The 17,433-nt window shown below is 54.8% G+C and overlaps 2 protein-coding genes across 3 annotated transcripts in view; one reads left to right on the top strand and one right to left on the bottom strand.

Moving 5' to 3' along the window:
* Nucleotides 1-1,975: 1,975 nt before the first annotated feature.
* Nucleotides 1,976-5,783, bottom strand: DOK2 (docking protein 2). The gene is made up of 5 exons (XM_031044471.2): nucleotides 5,709-5,783; nucleotides 4,403-4,690; nucleotides 4,182-4,290; nucleotides 3,641-3,822; nucleotides 1,976-3,572 (listed from the first exon to the last, which is right to left on the bottom strand). The coding sequence occupies exons 1-5, from the start codon at nucleotides 5,769-5,771 to the stop codon at nucleotides 2,682-2,684; spliced, it is 1,533 nt and encodes a 510-aa protein (XP_030900331.2). The 5' UTR covers nucleotides 5,772-5,783; the 3' UTR covers nucleotides 1,976-2,681.
* A 918-nt stretch (nucleotides 5,784-6,701) lies between these two features.
* Nucleotides 6,702-17,433, top strand: part of XPO7 (exportin 7) — a 36,726-nt gene continuing 25,994 nt past the window's right edge. For both annotated transcript variants that reach the window (XM_034070373.1, XM_034070374.1), the window contains exons 1-2: nucleotides 6,702-6,794; nucleotides 16,991-17,137. In XM_034070373.1, the coding sequence (XP_033926264.1) occupies nucleotides 6,777-6,794; nucleotides 16,991-17,137 (165 nt within the window). In that variant the 5' untranslated portion in view covers nucleotides 6,702-6,776. The remainder of the gene's footprint in view (nucleotides 6,795-16,990; nucleotides 17,138-17,433) is intronic.

The following is a 17,433-nucleotide window of genomic DNA, read 5'->3' as shown; positions in this document are numbered from 1 at the left end:
GCTGGGGTTTACGGACTTCCGGAAAGTGCCAATTCATTTTGCTGAAGCCAAGGGCAGGAAGGCAGCCCGGCTCTTTATGGGCACCCAGGCATGGGAAAACAGCCTCCTTTCTGCACTTATTCTCCCATATATTGTGGACTGCTGCCATCCTCAGCAATGACCACTCCTGCACTTCTCAAGCCACCAAAAGGGAAGAAAAAGCAGACTGGATGGCACGAGGAGCTGCTGTACCTCCACTTGGCCAACCCCTGCTCCTCATCCTCCAGCCTTGGCAGCAGCTTCATTTGCTCCCCATCCCAGCGAGGCACCAGGAGCTGCAGAAGGCAGAGAGAATCCAGACCCTCCCAATTAGGTAATTTTTCTGAATGAAGAGCCCTGCTCCACCCTGCACAAGGCCTGGGACTGATAAATCCCAGGGCTGATTAGAGGCTTGTCATTTAGCACCTCTAATGCCTCCCTCCTAATAGCATTAGGACCTCCTTGGCAAGACACTAATGCAGTTTGCAGCTGCAGCGTGGCGCCTGCGATCCGGCTGCTGAGCAAAAGGAGCACATCTCTTATCCAAGGAGACAGGAATGAAAAAGGAGCTGCCTCCACAAGGTGTGTGGAGCAGGGAGAGGGGAATGGTCCTGTGGTGCCCCAGGAGCATTGTCTCCTGGCCATGAGCAGCATCCCCATCCTGGCTGCTCAGCGAGCGTGCTCCCTCCTTATTTCCCCATCCTCTCTCTATCCCCACAATCCTCATGCCCCTCTTTCCTTGCTTTGCAATTTCAAGCCTTGCCAAGCCTTCCCTCAGGATGCTCCTGGCTTTCTGCACACCCCTGGTCCATAACCCTCACCCTGGGATGCAGCTCTGCCTCGCTCCTGGAAGGAGCTCAGAACAAATCTCTGTTTTGATGAGCTGAGACTTATAATCATCATAACACAATAATGACAATAACTCCCTAATCAGATTAAAACACTCTCCTTTTGTCCAGGGCTTTGAGCTGTAATCTCTTCCACCCCTCCCTGCCATTGATTTTGTTTTCTCAGCCCTTTCAGCCTCCTTTCCTGGACCTGATATTCCAGGATGTGTCCCCTTTTCCACCTTTAACCCCCATCCACGCAGACAGGGGATGCTGTGAGGAATCTATTCCAGCAACACCCCCCCCAGCCCCTGCTGCTCCCTCTGTGGGATGGGATTAGTGCCATCCCATCCTCGTTAGCCTGCTGCCCTGCTGCAAATCTCATTAGACCTGGAGGATCTGGAAGTGGAGTCTGGAAGGTGTTTCTATTTCTTTGGTTAATGAAGAAAAATAGCAGAGGGGGCGGGCTCAGGAGAGGAGTGTGTTAACACTGATTAATAATAAATAACCTCCATCATCAGCACTAATTCATTACAGCTCATGCTTAAGCAATTGATTCCTGCTGAATGGCATCACGCCTTCAGGAGATCACATCGCTCCAGCTAACCAAGCCAGAGGCACTGCTGGATGCTCACATTCCTGCCTGGGCTTTGGGGATGGGAATCAGGCCACTCGTGGACAGGGATCATCCCTCGCTGATGTAGGGAGAGACCTGGGAAAAGATGGGAAGTCATAGGCTGAGGAGCATCTCTCATCCCTCGATTCACCCTGCCACCTCCTAAACCTTGCCTGTGCCAGCCAGGAAGTCCCAGGGCATGGCAAGACCTGCCTTGCTCCATGCTCTTCCTTGGGCTGATGTTCAAACCTCCCTGAAACTTGTTCTTGCTCCTTTTTGGACCAGTTTTAGGTGTTTCTGCACAGGCAGCATCCCCGTGCCCTGTGTGGTCCTGGCTGGGGCAGGGAGCAGAGCCCACCACTGCCTGCAGAAGGGGAGCACGGACTCGAACATTTCCCATTCCCTCCAATCCAGCATGTGATAGATGGATACAGAGCTTTAATCAGTGTAATATATAAAGCTCTTAATTTGCCTTATTAAAAGTCGGCACTTTGGATTTTCAGGATCCAGGAAATTAACTCAAGCACCTAAGCATTTATTTGATTGAAAGAGATTATAAATAATTCATGCCTTTTCTTTGCCTTCCATAGAAGACCTGCGGGGGGCAGAGGGGGAACACCGGGGCTGGATGTCCCCTGGCAAGGGGAGAGGAGGAGGAGGAAGAGGCTGACTCAGAGCAAGTCAGGCTGTGTCAGGCCACCTACTGCATCTTGCAGTGCGGGATGTGCATCCCAGGGATGTGCATGGTCCAGGCTCATCTTGCAATGTGGGATGCGCAACCTGAGGCTGTAAATGGTCCAGCTGCATCTTGCTCTGTGGAATGTGCATCCCGGGGCTGAGAGCATCGCCCACCAGCACGGGCTCAGCACCCCGGGGCTGTGCAGGGGGGTCCGCAGCAGGCAGCGCTGGGGTTCCCGAGCTTTGACCGGGTGAGGAGCGGGGCGTTCGAAGGGGGGGTCCCTGCCCGTCTGTTGCCTCCCTGCCGGTCCTGCGGGAGCACAGTGCCCCCCAGCGGGCTCATCCGCGGCTGCCGGTCCGCAGCTGGCCAGATGTGCGCCGCTGAGGAGGGATGCTCGGGAGGAGGAGCGTTTCAGCCCATCCCCTGCATGGGTGCGCTGAGCTGGGGGGGTCCCAGCTCTGCCGGGGATGCGGGTGCCGGCTGTGGGGTGCTACCAGCCGCCGGAGCGGGGGTTCCTCTCCTCTCTCCATCCTCCTCCCACTCACGGCAGGTTCTTCTTGGCGAACTTGAGGACCACGTTGTCATAGTCGGTGCTCCCCAGGCACTCCTTGCCCTGCAGCAGGAAGGGCTGCCGCAGGGGGACCGCTCTCTTGGGCACGGCGTAGTCATCCCGTTGTGGGCTGTAGGGGTACTCGTGCCCCGTGGGCTCCTCCGGGGCCGCCTGCAGCCTCCACGCCTCCCCCTTCACCTCCTCGGGCTCATGGTAGACAGTGTGAGAGGAGAGGCCCTCGGGCTCATCGTAGATGTGCTCAGGCTTGGGGGCACTGGGGTGCAGAGGGGGCTGTTTGCCTGCTTGCCCCCCGGCCATGCTGATGCTGTCATAGAGGGGGTCGGGGGCATCCTCAGGGTGATGGGCCATGCTGCTGAACTTGCAAGCTCCAAAGGCCTTGGCGAGGGCATCAAAGGGGACGGCGTACTCGGCCTCGGTGCTTGCCTTGGTGGGAGCATCCTGCCTCCAGCCCTTCTCCAGCGCCGGGGGGTTTCCCCTCCAGAGGGAATTGCAGGGCTCAGAGTAGGGGCAGTTGGCACCATGGGAGGGTAGGAAGGAGCCTGATGGTTCCCCAGCCCCAGAGGAGCTGCTGAGGGGCATTCCCAGCTTGGCTTTCCCCACCTTCTCCCAGGCTGGCTCCAATGAGGGGCACTTGGTGCCACTGCCAGGCTCCTCATGCCCCTGTGCCCAACTGGGCATCCTGGCATGGCCATGGGACCGGGGGGCATCATCCTCCTTCCATGGCTCCTCAGCGTCCCGGCTCTGGTGCTCGCTGATGGCCAGTTCAATGGCCTGGAAGATCTCATTGCCTTGCCTGGTCTCAAACTCAAAATTACCTTCTCCGGATGCGCAGCGTCGCCCGGCCTCGAAGGAGAAGGTGACCTGGGGAGAGGCAGGATCAGTCCTGCACCACAGCCCATCCCAGCCCACCCTTCCCAGGTCCCACTTACCTTATCCCGCCCGAAGCGCCGCAGGAAGCGGTAGGGCCATCTGTAGAGGGTCTCCAAGGTCTGGGGATCCCGCAGCTCCAGTGCCTCTTTGCCAGCTTGAAGGATGCACCGGCCCCAGAGCCGGCAGCGCTCGGAGGACTCGGTGGCCCTCACCGTCACCTTGAAAGCCTGCTCCGAGCCAGCTGGGGGTGGAGAGGGGGGTGTTAACACGTGCAAGGCACAGAGCAGCATCTCCCACCACAGAGAGTGGTGGTGGGGAAGTGGTTGTCCGGCTGATAAGGGCTTGTGGGCTCCAGCCATGCAGGAGCAGCTCGATAGCTCAGCAAACCCCAGCGCTGCCAAACCACAGAGCAGGAAGATGTTATTTTGGGAGGAGACTTCCCACTGCGCTGCCTGCAAGAAGCCGCGGTGGGGGCTGCTCCCTGGTGCAAAACTGGCCAAGACACCCAGGAAGGGGTGATGCGATGCCGCAGGAAATGCAGAGCCTTCCTGTGCCAGCAAACCCAGCTCCAGGGCACCTTCCCCACCGCCCACCACCTACCTTTGCTCCGGGAGCTGTACAGGCAGTTTTCCTCCATGGAGAACTCTCCATCGGTGCCCAGTGCGCGCTCCTGACCCTCCTTGCTTGCTGCCTGCTCCTCCCTGCTCCTCTGGACAGGGACAAGCAGCGGGTGAGCAACCCCCTGGGATGCCTCCGCACGGATCCCGCTGCTGCCCACAGCCCTATCCAGCACATACCATATATCCCTATCCAGCACATACCGGGAACGCCAGCTCGCACAGCTTCTGGACCCAGTCGGCCGCCTCGGTGGTGTCGGTGGCCAGGAGGTACCTCCTGTCCGTGGTCTCCAGCAGGAAGGGGACAGTGTCCTTGGGGCAGGCAGCATCGCCGCTGGCCTCAGCCACGTACACACAGTCACTCAGCTTGACCAGCCTCTTGCTGCTGTCGCCCTTGCGCAGCCTCTCGGGTGCAGAGCCCTCCACCAGCTCCAGGCGGGCCATGGAGCAGGAGCTTTCCCGGTACAAGACCCCCCAGAACTTCCTCCATTTCTGCCAGGGGAGCAGCAGAGGGGGCACAGTCAAGGGGGTTTTGTTCATGTCTCCAAGGAAAGGACCCTGCTCCAGTGGAAGGGGTCCCTGCCCGTGGCAGGGGCTGGAGCTGGAGGAGCTTTAAGGCCCCTTCCAACCCAAGCTATCCTAGGATTCCAGGGCTGACAGCCCAGCATTGGCCAGCTCTGCTGCCATCCTTCCAGGAGATTTTATCCCCTTGGAATCAGGCATGAATTCCAACGTGGGAGGACATTGGTGCAAACCCGTCCATGACCCAGGGTCCTGCAGCCTCACCCCGTCTGGTTGGCCAGGATGGAGGCAGAGGTGCGGCAGAGCATCCCCAATGCACAGCCTGCAGTAAGGCTGCCCCAGCCAGCAGCGTCCCAGCACCGGGATCCATCCCGTGCCTGCAGCACCCAACAGCCCCAGTGCTGAGGGACCCAGGCCCTCGTTTGCTCCCTCTTCCCTGGAAGCACCAACATGGAAACCGCTCCCACCTGAGCCCCGAGGAGCAGCAACGGCCACGGGGAGAGGAAGCGGTGGCGGAGGAAGCCGTGAACAGCTCAAACTCCTCCGCATCGCCTGCACCGGGACCGGGACCAGGACTGTGCCTGCACCCTGTGCCCTGCCTGTGCCCTGTGCCCTGCCTGCAGCATTTGGAGCCCCAGTTGCAGGTGGCCATAGGGACCAAGGTTCTTCTTTGCCCGGCCTCTGGGTGCTCCTTTTCCCCTTCTTGCACAAGCAGGAGCCGTTGCTACCCCCCCCCCCCCCCCCCCCAAGGACAGGATGCTCCGGAGGCTGCACCAGTTGATGCCCACCCTGCAGATCCTCCGGGGGGGCCCCACTGGGAGGGTTCTCTTTGCAATGTCCCCAGCACCTTCCATCCCCTTGCCCAATGCACTCGTTAAAACCTGATGGATGGGTGGGAAGCCAATGGCTGGGATCATCCCATTCCTGTCAGATGCAACACTCGCATCCAGGCCATCCGGGCCCCATGCACCGAGCACCCCATGCTCACCTTGCCGAAGGTCTGCTGCAGCTGGAGGTGCAGCACCCCCTGCTTCACCACCACCTCCTCCATCACCCATCCACCAGCATCCCCCGCCTGTGTCCGCTGCCCGCGGAGGTCACACTCCCATCGCGCCGTGTCGTGACGTGTGACGTGTGCTTCGGGTTCTGCTGTTTCCTCCTCATGGCTTCCTGCCCCATGAGCTCCCCAGAACGGGCAGTGAGCCCACACCACCCAACACTGTGCCCCACTTCACCCAGCTGGGGAACGGGACCAAGGCGGCTCCAAGGGCTGCTCCATCGGGGTAACAACCCCCAGCTCTGCCCCTCTGCCTGCTCCCAGCAATCCCAGCCTGACCCAGTGCTCCCAGTAAGGGCTGGAGCAGCCCCAGCCTCCAGGCTGGCCATGGTGCGGGTGGGAAGAGACAAGGGGGTGAGTGGGGACAGTGGTTTGGAGCTGGAAGGAAGCGGTTTGGGGCCTTGGGCAGCACTGGGATGTTGTCTGTGTGCAGACATGGGGACAGCAGGGGCTGGTGGGGTGCTGTGGGGTGATGTGGGGGCACCCAGAGCACCCCAGCCCCCTGAGAAGTAGCACCCAAGGGTGTTTGGTCGGGTGCCGGCAACACCAGGTCTGAGCCACCACCATGAAGCCTCAGATGCTGCCCCAGTGCTGGGCCAGGGCTGGAGGAGGCGCAAAGTGTGGTTCTTGGCTGGGGAACTGGGAGCACTGGGAGCACTGGTGGGGATGCTGCTGGGGCATGAGGCTTGTCTCTGCTGGCTAACTGGGAGGCACTTGTGCAGAACACTGAGACTATGACTGCAGGACACTGGTGCTGGGCATCAGGAGCACTGGGAGCACTGGTGCTTGGCACTGGTATCACTGGTTCAGGAGCCCGGGGTGAGGCGCGTCCCCTTTAAGCGCCATGTCAACAAACCCTCCCTTGCGTCGCCGCCGTCGTGACGTCACGGCGCGGCGGCTGGCGCATGCGCCGTGCCTTTTGTGTCGAGGCAGGGCGGGGGGGGCCGCGGCGTGCCGGGCCCGGCGGAGGCGGAGGGAGCGGAGCATGAATGGAGCAAGATGGCGGATCATGTGCAGGTGAGGGGTGGCCGCGCCGCGGGGCCGGGCTGCGGGGTCCGGGCCGTGCCTCCCCGCTCCGCACGGCGCCCCTTGTCCGGCCTGCAGCGGGCACGGGCCTCGGCGGCGGCGCGGCTGGGCCCGGTGCGGCCTGGCGGCGGTGGGGGCAGCGGGCCCGTAGGCCCCGCGGCCCGGTGGCTGCCGGTCTGCGGGCCCCGGCGGGCTCCGGAGGCCTGAGGGGATCGGTTCCTCCGGCCCGGCCTCCCCGGTGCCAAAGGTGGCTCCCGGGGCTGCAGGCGCCGGTGGTACCGGCAGAGCGGCCTTCGCCTCGCAGCCGCCGCCGCGGGGTTGCCGAGCGGTGTTGGGCGCAGAGCTTCGGAGGAAGGAAGGTCGGGCATCCCCCGCTATGGAAACGAGCGGCCGGGTCCCTCTCACTGCCCCGGCCCGGCTCTGCCGCCCCTTCCCCGATGTTCCTGCAGCCGCTGTCCCTGGCCCCAGCGTTGGGCTTCGCCTTTGGGGTTGTTTTGCAGCCGCAAAGGAGACTTGGTTCCTGAGTAAAGCGCTTTGATGGGCGTTAGGAACAAGCTCCCAGTGCGTGGAGAGGATCTGGGAGACCAATAAAGGTGACGGTGGCTTTAAGCAGCCGGGTTTGTGCGGTGCGATGGCAGAACCCGGAGGGTCGGTGCTGGCACTGCAGGAAGAGTGAACCCAGGCCCGGGTGGAGGAGCCGGTGGGTTCGGGGGGTTGCACCCCGCTGGGTGCGCAGGGGCCCGGCTCAACCCCGCTCACCCCGGGTACGTATTAGCTGTGCAGCTTTGAAATAAACGTGTTCTTCACATGATCCCCTCGTGAACCACAAGGGTGAGCAGTTTATTAACCGAGGCCGGAGCCCGGCGCTCAGCTTGGCTGGCAAATGTCTCTTGGGCAATCTCAGGGGAGCAGAGGAATTGCTGCATTATCAAAACAATTCCCAGGCTCTCCATCCCCTCAAGAAACCCCCAATTGGCTGAGCCCTACCTTTAGAGCTCAGCTGGGGAGCCTGACCCCAAAGCACTTAAAGCAGCTGCTCTTGTGGCTTTAGAACCGCATGTCCTTCCCCACTTCCCTTTGTTAAATGTGGACTGGAGCAAATGGAAGTTGGAGCTGGAAGAACAGGGCTGCAGTGGCTGTGTTCACCTGGTTAAAGTGTAACAGCAGGAGCCTGGGAGACGTTTAACTCGGGGGAAAACTGGTTTGCAAACACAGTTAAAGCACCTGCAGGTGGGGAGAGATCCTGCACGGGACAGCCAGTGCTGAGGGCATGGCTGGGTGCTATCGGGATGGGGTTTGGTGGCTCTTCAGTCTCACCTCTTCTCTCTACCCCAGGCCAAAGCTCCTTCAGAGCTGCTGTGAGGTCCCCTTCAAAACTCACCGTGGGTTTTGTGGCTGGCAGAGGTTGTGCTTTGTATTAATACATCGATTGTGTGATGAGGTGGCTTCCCGTAGCCTGAAACACGCGTCTCTGGGACATGGCTTGAGCTGAGTTACCCCATTAGACATCATGTTCATTTAACAGCGATTATTGAGTTATTCAGTGCCACGGGGAGATGTTGGCTCTCAGTGTGAATAATTGAGAGAGTTGGTTTATGGCATATGCTTTGGGAGCTGGTCTTGGGTTTAATGGGAACAGGGAGCTGGAAATAAATCTCAGCTGTCAGAAGCGGTGCAGAGTTCAGCAGGTTTGTGAAGTCTCACTGCTTTGTGCGAGCTTTGCTTTGGGTGTTGCATGTTCCCAGTGGAGCTTCTGGCGTTGTACCTGCTGTGCTAATATGTGGTGAAGCACAAACCCATTTCTTACAGACTTTATATGTGCTGAAGTTATTTGCTTTACAATGTGAAGCAGCAGTAGGGATACAGACAAACTTCAGAGGCTGTAATGGAAGAGAATGCCATGTTCCTGTCTTTCAAACATGTTCTGCAAGCTGAGAGTGAGCCCCCAGTTCTGTTGGTGGGAACTGTGGTGAGGAGCCCTTCGAGGGGGGCTGTTCAGTGTCTGGAGACAAAGGCTGCAGTGATTCTGAGGCAGGGGTAGAGAGAATCAGATGATTTTGTGTGGCTGAAAAGGAATCCTGTGGTCTGAAAGCAAACTGCTCCCCACCAATTTTTCCACTCCTCAGAAAGCTCCTACCACCTTGCCTTGAATTAGTCTCTGTTCTAGGTCTTGTAAAGCATCACTTGGAGCAGAACGAGAGCAGTGAGGATATCGCTGCAATGAGCTCTGTGGGCAAACAGGAATCCCCTTCCCCTTTTACTTCCTGCTCTTGGAAACAGTTTTATATCATCTTTGGTTTTCTTCCACTTTCCCAGCCCCTTAGCTGTTTTCCATGCTGCTGCCCTCAACTGGGATGCGCTTACTGAACGTGCCTATTCCTGCGGGAGAAGGTTTGTTGTAGGACGCTGTGACTTGGAATGTTTCCTTTGGCTTGAACTGTAAAAAGACCGTTGCACTGATGAAAAATTGTTGGTGCTTCTGCATCTGTTAACGCAGCAGTGTGCCCTGAAATGAAAGTGGTTGGGGCAGTGAGTGGCTGCTTGGCATAGGACAATAGGAGATCTGGCTTCTACATAGGAAATTGAACCCCTGTTTTCGTTTTCACACTGTGGGATCTAGGTTTGGGGCTGAGTGTCTCTCTCTGCTGGGCCTCCAGCGGAACTGGGGGGCTGCAGACAGCAGTGACAGAAGTGTGCATCACAGCACAGTTGTGGAGGAAGCTCAGTGCGGGGGTAAAAGCATCATATAAATGATGTTTGAGTGTCCCATCCACCACATGTTGGTTTTTGAGACCATTTCCTATGGCAGTTCCTTCTCCGTCCCTCCCAGGACCCAAAGATGTTTTCCCTTCTGTGTTTCTGTATCCTAAAGGATGTTGGTTTGGCTTAGGCACAAGCTCAAATCTGGCTCTAGGAATCTCTAACATCCAGCTTGCTGCAGAGGGAACCCTGGAGCACAGGTTGCGTGTTTCCCAGTTGAGATCTCCAGACCCTTGCATTTGCTGCCAAATAGAGATTGTTTAGAACACTTTTCTGTTTGTTTTAGTTCAAGCTTTTACCTCCTCCGTGTTGCTGGCCTCACTGAAAGCTCTCGTTAAGGACTTGGGTTGATCTCGGAATAGCCCAAGGGAACACTCTCCACCTGGGGAGGTGGAAACACTGGTTTGCCTAAAAATAGAGCTGGCAGCATTTCTTTTGCAAATGAGGCTGCTTTTTTGTTATTATTATTTAAAGTTATGTGCTTGTTTTAAAGTGCTCTGTTGGGATGCTCAGTGCAGAATTCCAGTGGGAGGTGTGTTGGGAGTTGGGTTTCAGAGGTGTACAGTTGCACTTGGCAGCCAGGCTTCAGTGTAAGTGGCTCCTTTGCAGCTCTGGGGACTCCATGGCCAGCAGCCAGCATCTGGAGAGTACTTCAGAGGTGCCTTAGGTAGCAGACAAGGTGTCCCATGCATAGCTCGGGGTGACAGCAGTGCTTCTGCTCCCGAGGATGGTGCTCTGAAGCATCCCAGATGGGAAAGGAGAAGGTGGTGGCTTTGTTAAGGGTGATCACACTCAGCAGCAGCCTGCTGAGAGACGGGCTCTGGGGGAAGCTTTGTCTCTGGGTTCAGTGAGTTGGAGCTGCTCTGTGCTTAGGTTGCAGTCCCATCTGCAGCAGTTTGTCTCAAAGCCCCTTCTGTAGCACAGAGGAGAGCCAAAGCTCGGGTTGGTGTGAGCTGGGTGCTGCCACAGCCAAGGGCAGGAGAGTGGCCAGGTCAGGCTGGGAGCCTGCTCTCAGATGCTTGGTCTCTCTCTCCATTAGCAACCAAGCTGTGTTCCCTCAGGGAGCCAACGCTAATACAATTAAGGAGGATTTGTTCATTTTAATCATTTTAAGAGAACACTGGATGCTCTGTAGCTCAAGAACTTTATTACTCTTAACAAGGCCACATTGCTCTTGATTTGGGCAGTGCAGTGGTGGTTTGTGAGTCTGTGGGGCTCAGGTCTGCTGAAGCAAAGTTCAAGAAGTTACATTTAATGCTTAAAATCACCAGCAAAATGGTAAATTTTGTCTTCCTGTTTCTCAGCTGTGGTTTCCAGGTGGCTGTTGTGAATAGTTCGTGATGCTTTCTGGTCGTGTGCCTTTGCTGCAAGACTCTACATGGGTTTTTAAGAGTGTTGCCTGTGTCTGAGGTTACACTTATGTTAACCAACATCATTCTGGAGCATCTTTGGCTTGGTGTGCAGTAGCAGTGCTGATGCAGCCTGGCCCTGTGCATGCTCTGTGCAGCTGCAGCTTTGATTTGCAAGGAATGTGGTCTTCCTTTGCTTACGAGACTGGTAGAGCCTAGAGGCAGAGCCCACTGAGGAGGTATCCAGCAGCTCGTAGATCCTTTCTGGCTTGCTCTGGGTTATCCCTGTTACTGACTGTGCAAGGAGGATAGGACTTAAACCTTGGAGGGAAGAGTTTGAACCTGTGCCTCAGCACCCTCACAAAGAACTGCCTAAGAGCTCATCTCAGTGTCCCCTCTGTCACGTTCAAGACATTCCCCCTTGGCCTGTCCCTACAGGGACAGGATGTTTGGGTTAGTTCTACCAAACTAATAAAAGATGCTGCTGAAAGATAGCTGCAAAACCACCCAGAAAATACCTCAGCAGAAGCTTGACATTTGGGGTTTGTTTGTCATTAAGGACAAAAGGTGCAGTTTGTTCATGGTCTCTGCTAACTTTGGTCACGGGTTGCCAGCGGGAAGCTCGTTGCCCTGGTGTGGTCAGGGTAAAACATCAGCTTCACGCTCTGGTGCTTGCCATCTTACTGGTGGCAGACTTTGAATATCAGGTGATGTAAGATCTCTATTATAAATGTGCTTTGACAGTCTGATCCTTGTCTTCCTTCTCCCCTCCCCTTGCCTGTTGTCCTGCTCTGGAAAGCAGAAGTTCTCCAGGCTGAAATGTGTGCTGCATCTGAGAGCAGTAACACCCTGCAGTGGAGTGCTGTGAACAAGAAATCATTTTTAGCAGCTCTTTGTCAGTTTAACCTGGGTTTGGGGGCAGTTGCCCAGTGTTTGCACTGTGGGATGTTCCTGTTGTCTGTAGCTGCTCTGGGATGTGTGTTCCGCAGTTCTGTTCGTGCTGCAGGTGGGCAGAGGAGAGCATCATGCCAGGATTCTGCTGTGTGTAGTGTATTGCACTGGTTAAACATTCTGCTGTGTGCTGGCTTAGCAGGACTTACCTCGTGCTTTCCATGCGTAAAATCAACACCCAGCTCCGAGGCAAAACGTTGTGCTCCAGCACTGGAAGAGAAAACCATGTTTCACCCTTCACCAGTTGCCTTCTCCCCCCTCACTTGAGATCATTCAGGCTGTGGGTATAGTATAAAAGCTCTCTGCTCACAGCACCTGCATAGTTTAAAGTGTAATTGTGGGTTCTGAGCTGAAGTTTTCAAATGCAAGCTTTTAATGTATTGTTCCATATTCTGGTGTAATTTGTGAACAACACAAGAACAAGAAAGTGGAACAAGCAAATCAAACAGAAGGTATTTACAAGAATCTGACAGGCAAATTGTGTCCTTACCTGCCTGATGAAGACACTATCTTGAGTAGCATCTTAATTTGATTTCTTGTAATGCAGAACTTCTGCTCTCTTGGAGAGAGAGATCTGCAGACCCTGTGTGTTCTCATGTTGTAAGGTCAGTTTATAAAAGAAATAGACTCTGTTTTTCTGCTAAATACCCTCACTTCAGGGTCATCTTTAACTCCTTCCCATCCTTTTAATCTGTTATTCTGCATCCATGTACCAGCTTGGACAGGGCTTGGAGCAGCCTGCTCTAGTGGAAGGTGTCCATGCCCATGGCATGAGGTTGGTACTGAATGAGCTTTAAGGTCCCTTCCAAGCCAAACCATTCCATGATGCACCCTGTGGACTCACAGCTCTCCATCTGGGAAGTGTTTATGTCTGTCCTGCAGTAGCATTTTCGGTGATGTCTGGCACTTCAGTGTGCCTTTTATATGGCTCATTCCAGCGCCCATCAGCCTGACTGAAGTGCTCTCTGTTCCCTGTATTCCCTTTGGACAAGGGTGTTGCTGCTGTAGCATCCGAGTATTTTGGTTGGATTCCTCTTGGAAAACTCTGCCCTTCTCTTGCCCATTCAGAGGGTTTGTGAACACAGTGATTGCAGGAGTTAGAGTCCAAGGACATTGTACTGGCAAATGCCAGGTCTGTTGTTTCTCCTCTGGCACTCGATGATGTCTGTGCCTGACACTGGGTTCACCAATGAGTTGAAGGGGATTTTGCTTGGCTCCTTTTGCTGTTTCTGGAGGGTAAGTCTGAGCAGTCCTGGAGCAGCTTTAATAGCTCCTGTGGTCAGAGGTGCAGCTCCCAACAGATACAGTGTTAATGAGCAGCTCGGAAATATCCATGGAACACTGCAGCAGGGTATTAGCTGTGGCATGTTAAACGAAAAAGTAAAGAAAGCCAGGAGTGACTCATGCTCCCATTGTTGGAGCAAAGGTGTTGGTGCTGCTCCAGCCTCTCCTTATTTATCCTCAGATGTGGAGGAGAACCTCCTTGCTGCAGTTAGCAGGCTGTGCTGCTGTCCCTGCTCAGGAATTCCTCAGTTCCCAGGTATTACATCACAGGGATCTCTCATGACTGCCTCAACAGCATCAATGGGGGCTGAACTCGGGAATGGCTGTATTGAGTTCAGTAGAGATCTGTCGTGGTGTAGAGGCTGTTTCTTCAAAGCGGGATGTGATTTATGGCTCCAGAAATGAGAGAAATTTAACATTGATTTACTGGATTAAGAGGAGGGGACGTATTTCAGTGTCACCTCTCCTCAAGCACAGCACATTTCCCTCGATGCTCTAATCCCTGTTGACTCCAGAAGCTGATGCCTTGGACCATTGTATCTGTCCAGAGAATCCTGGAATAGTTTGGGTTGGAAGGGACCTTAAAGCTCATCCAGTTCCAATCCCCTGCCAGGGATGGGGCAGCCACAGCTGCTCTGGGCACCCTGTGCCTGCTCCTCAGCACCCTCCCAGGGAAGAGCTTCTGCCTCAGAGCTCAGCTCAGTCTCCCCTCGGGCAGGTTCAAGCCATTCCCCTTGGCCTGTCCCTACATCCCTTGTCCCAAGCCCCTCTCCAGCTTTCCTGCAGCCCCTTCAGCACTGGAGCTGCTCTCAGGTCTCCCCTTCAGGAGCCTTCTCTTGTCCAGGCTGCCCCAGCCCAGCTCTCCCAGCCTGGCTCCAGAGCAGAGCTGCTCCAGCACCTCCCCTATAATAAATATTCCTTGGGCATAAAATGTTCAGGGCAGAGGACAAATGGGTCATGGTCTCTTCCCACCACTGGGATGCCACATCCGGGAGGTGCAGGGTAAGTGCTGCTGTGTGCCTGTAGTGAGCAGGGACATAAATCCCTCATTGCTTGCCCTGGCACTCGCAGAGCCTGACTTTGATTCCAACATATGGGGGAATCAGTTGGGGGATATTAAAATGGATGAATGTGCTTGGGACAAAAATAACTGTATTAAACATGTTGCAGGATCTCTGGCTCAGGGAGTCAGTAACCATAAGGCAGGAGGAAGGGAATGTCTTGGAAACAATGTGTGCCTGAAGGATCTCCATGCACATCCTTTAGGATGTAAGAACCACCACGAGCAGCAGAGTTTGGATGGATCTTGTTAAGCCAGAACACTCCAGTGCAGATGCTGAATCTGTGGGGTTGTTGCGTGCCTGCTCCCCCGAGGCATCAGGGCTGCTTGGCTCCTGCTCACTGCCTGCCTCTGCCATCTCAAGCACACCAGTTGTGTTTCCTCCGTGTTCTGAAATGGGAACTCTCAGCATGGCCAAGTCAAACTGTTGAACTAAACCTGCCCAGAGCTTACTGCAGCCCTTGGATGGGAAGAGCGGTGCTTAAGCAACCGTGTAATACAGGATCAATTCTGCAGCCTTCCCCCGGGACTCCTTTTAGGAGCTGTTACTCGCCTTGTAGTATTTATCATTTTAAAGATGATCACACGTTGTTTGTCTTCACCAGGGGGAAAACAGTGAGCAGTGAAGGGCTTTATTTGTAGCTTGTACTGTAAATGAGATTGATGGGTTAGGGTTTTACTTCTCTGTTCCGAGCTCCACAGCTGCTCTCAGTGTACAAACATCTGAGGCCATCGATGAAGGAAAACATCTTCAGTGTCTGATGCGATGCAGAGCTCCTGGGAGGCTGGATTGGGAATTCCTGCTCTGGACTGTGCAGCCTGTGGTGGACAGGGCTTTGGTAGAAGCAGCCCCTGGCTCTCTGCAGGGTGTTGGGCTGCAGCAGAACTTCCATCCCTGGAGGTTTTGGTGAGAAGCTCTGGGGCAGTTCAGGCTTCTCAGTATGAATTGGAGCCACGTGCTCCTAGCTGGGGGATGAATGGGTTCAGGTTGTCTTGTAGCCTTTATAGTGTGATGTACGGAGGAAAATGGACCAAGTGGGGTTTGGTTTTTTATTGCATCCAGTACTTTGGTTGTGTTAGTTTGTGCTGCTGGAATACGGTGTGTGCAGCTTAGGGAAATCCCAGGATGTCAGTGCTGTCCTGTGAGGAGCTGATAAGAGCGATTCAGAAGGCCAGGAGCTGGCAGGGAAGGAGCCATCGGCCCCTTGGGGCTGCCTCCTGGCTCTCAGCACTTCTCCTCCCAAAATCCTGTCCCAAGGGGTGCCCCACACTTGGGAATGCCCCCAGGCTCCCAAGCTCCCATCACCACCTCCAGCCTTCCCGACGTGCAAAGGACCTGGTTCTTTTTCCAAAGGGTTCTGGGAGCTGTTCCTTCTCTAGGGAGCAATAACCATGAGGCTGGGTCAGTGGTAGGTGTCCTCCATGCTGGTCTGTTCATCACCTTACTGGTGAGACAGCCCATGCATGCAGTGCTAGCAGGATACCAGAGTCTCCCCGTTTCACGCACTGCTGGCTCATGCTTTAGGCCTTATCTGGAGTACGCAGAGCTCCTGCCCTGCATAATCATTACAGGAAAGAGTAGGGTTTTTCTTGGAAAAGTACGTATTGCCCAGTGGTTGTAGGGAATTGATCCCTGCCTCCTTGTGCAGGTGGTCTCCAGCTTTCCAGGCCAGCACTGAAAATCATGGAGTTCTGGAATGGTTTGGTTTGGAAGAGACCTGAAAGCAATCTGCTTTAGTGGAAGGTGTCCCTGCCCGTGACAGGTGGTTGGAACTGGATGAGCTTTAAGCTTATCCCAAACCATTCCAGGGTTCTGTGATTATTTAAAAGAATAAACCAATCAGAGCTCTGGAATATGGCTCAAGGCAAGGGAATCCACAACGGGTCCCCCCTGTGTTCCTTCTGACACTGTCTTATCCAATGATCATCTCAGCATCCAGGCCTCCAAAGCCTGTGTGTGCTTCTGGCACGGAGCTGCTGTGCTTGTCTAGGAGTGGAGCCACCACTGTCCCCAGCAGCAGCTGGGCTTCACAGAGCTCTCTCCTCCCAAGCTAAACCCAGCAGCCAATGTATCCTCCTTATACAGAGCGCGAATGTTCTGCTGAGCTTATAATGCTTCACCTCTGGAAACTCAGAACAAAGCCCTAAAGCAGGTGAAAATATCTGCTCATTAGTGTAGCAGCAGGAACCCCAGGGAATACTTCTGTCCATCTGGGAAGTCACTTTTTCATTAGGAGACCCAAGATTTCACTGGGGGAAACCGTCTGCCTGGATCACAGCTTATGGCAAGTATTTCCCAGCTGTTTGAGCGCAGAGAATCTGCCTGGTGGTTTTATTTCCCTTCAGAAGTGTTCACAGAGATGCTGCTCAAAGGCTTCCATCTCATTCTCCATTTGCGCTGCTCTGCTTTATGTATTTGCCTGTGAAGATTTAACACGAGATCCTTCCAGCATCCCAGGATGCTGAAATCTTCCCTTATGATGCCCTGCAAAGGGAATATAAATGAAGTTTGTAGGGATTTGACACTGCATGGCAGAAAAGCTAGACCTGAGGATGGGTTTTTTTCCCTTCAGTTGGCCAGATGAGGGTGATTTGTTACAGGATGAGGTGTGAAAGGTTTTCCAGTCCCCAGCAGCCACGCGGTGAGGTGTGTTTCCCTTTGAGCAAACAGTGAAGTTGTACATGTGTATATGTATATATGTCTGTAGAACCCGGGTTAAACTGCTGCATAACTAAACTGTAACCCCTCTTGTTTCTGACTGCTGTGTTTTCCTGTGTTCCAGAGCCTAGCCCAGCTAGAGAACCTGTGCAAGCAGCTCTATGAGACCACAGACACTGCGACACGGCTGCAGGCAGAGAAAGCCCTGGTTGAGTTCACCAACAGCCCCGACTGCCTGAGCAAGTGCCAGCTGCTTCTAGAAAGAGGGAGTGTATGTACAGCAATATAATTGTGCAGAGGGTGTCTTGGTGTTTTGGGCATTGATAGGGGAAACAGCCTCAAGGTGTGATACGCTGTGTTCATATCCCATACCTACTGTGCTCTCATGTATCTCAATCCATGGGCAGCCTGTGCCAAAAAAGCCCTGTCTGATGGCTAATTCTGCTGCTGCAGTGGTTCCTACCAATGGTTGTCAGTCCTGACGTCTTGTGGCCTTGCTGCATTCCTCCCAGGCTTCCATGAGACACGGCAAGCTTCACGTTGAAAACATTATTATGGCAGTGGTAT

The sequence above is a fragment of the Melopsittacus undulatus genome, chromosome 18 (assembly GCF_012275295.1).
Source record: "Melopsittacus undulatus isolate bMelUnd1 chromosome 18, bMelUnd1.mat.Z, whole genome shotgun sequence".
Taxonomy (NCBI): domain Eukaryota; kingdom Metazoa; phylum Chordata; class Aves; order Psittaciformes; family Psittaculidae; genus Melopsittacus; species Melopsittacus undulatus.
The sequence above is the reverse complement of the archived record's forward strand: the minus strand, read 5'-3'. Positions and strand labels throughout refer to the sequence as shown.

Excerpts from the sequence above, each read along its gene's own strand:
- DOK2 (XM_031044471.2), bottom strand. The coding sequence starts at position 5,771 with ATGGAGGAGGTGGTGGTGAAGCAGGGGGTGCTGCACCTCCAGCTGCAG. Across the intron at positions 4,291-4,402 it reads TGTGCGAGCTGGCGTTCCCG|AGGAGCAGGGAGGAGCAGGC; the intron begins GTATGTGCTGGA and ends GTCCCTGTCCAG. Across the intron at positions 3,823-4,181 it reads GTACAGCTCCCGGAGCAAAG|CTGGCTCGGAGCAGGCTTTC; the intron begins GTAGGTGGTGGG and ends CTCCACCCCCAG.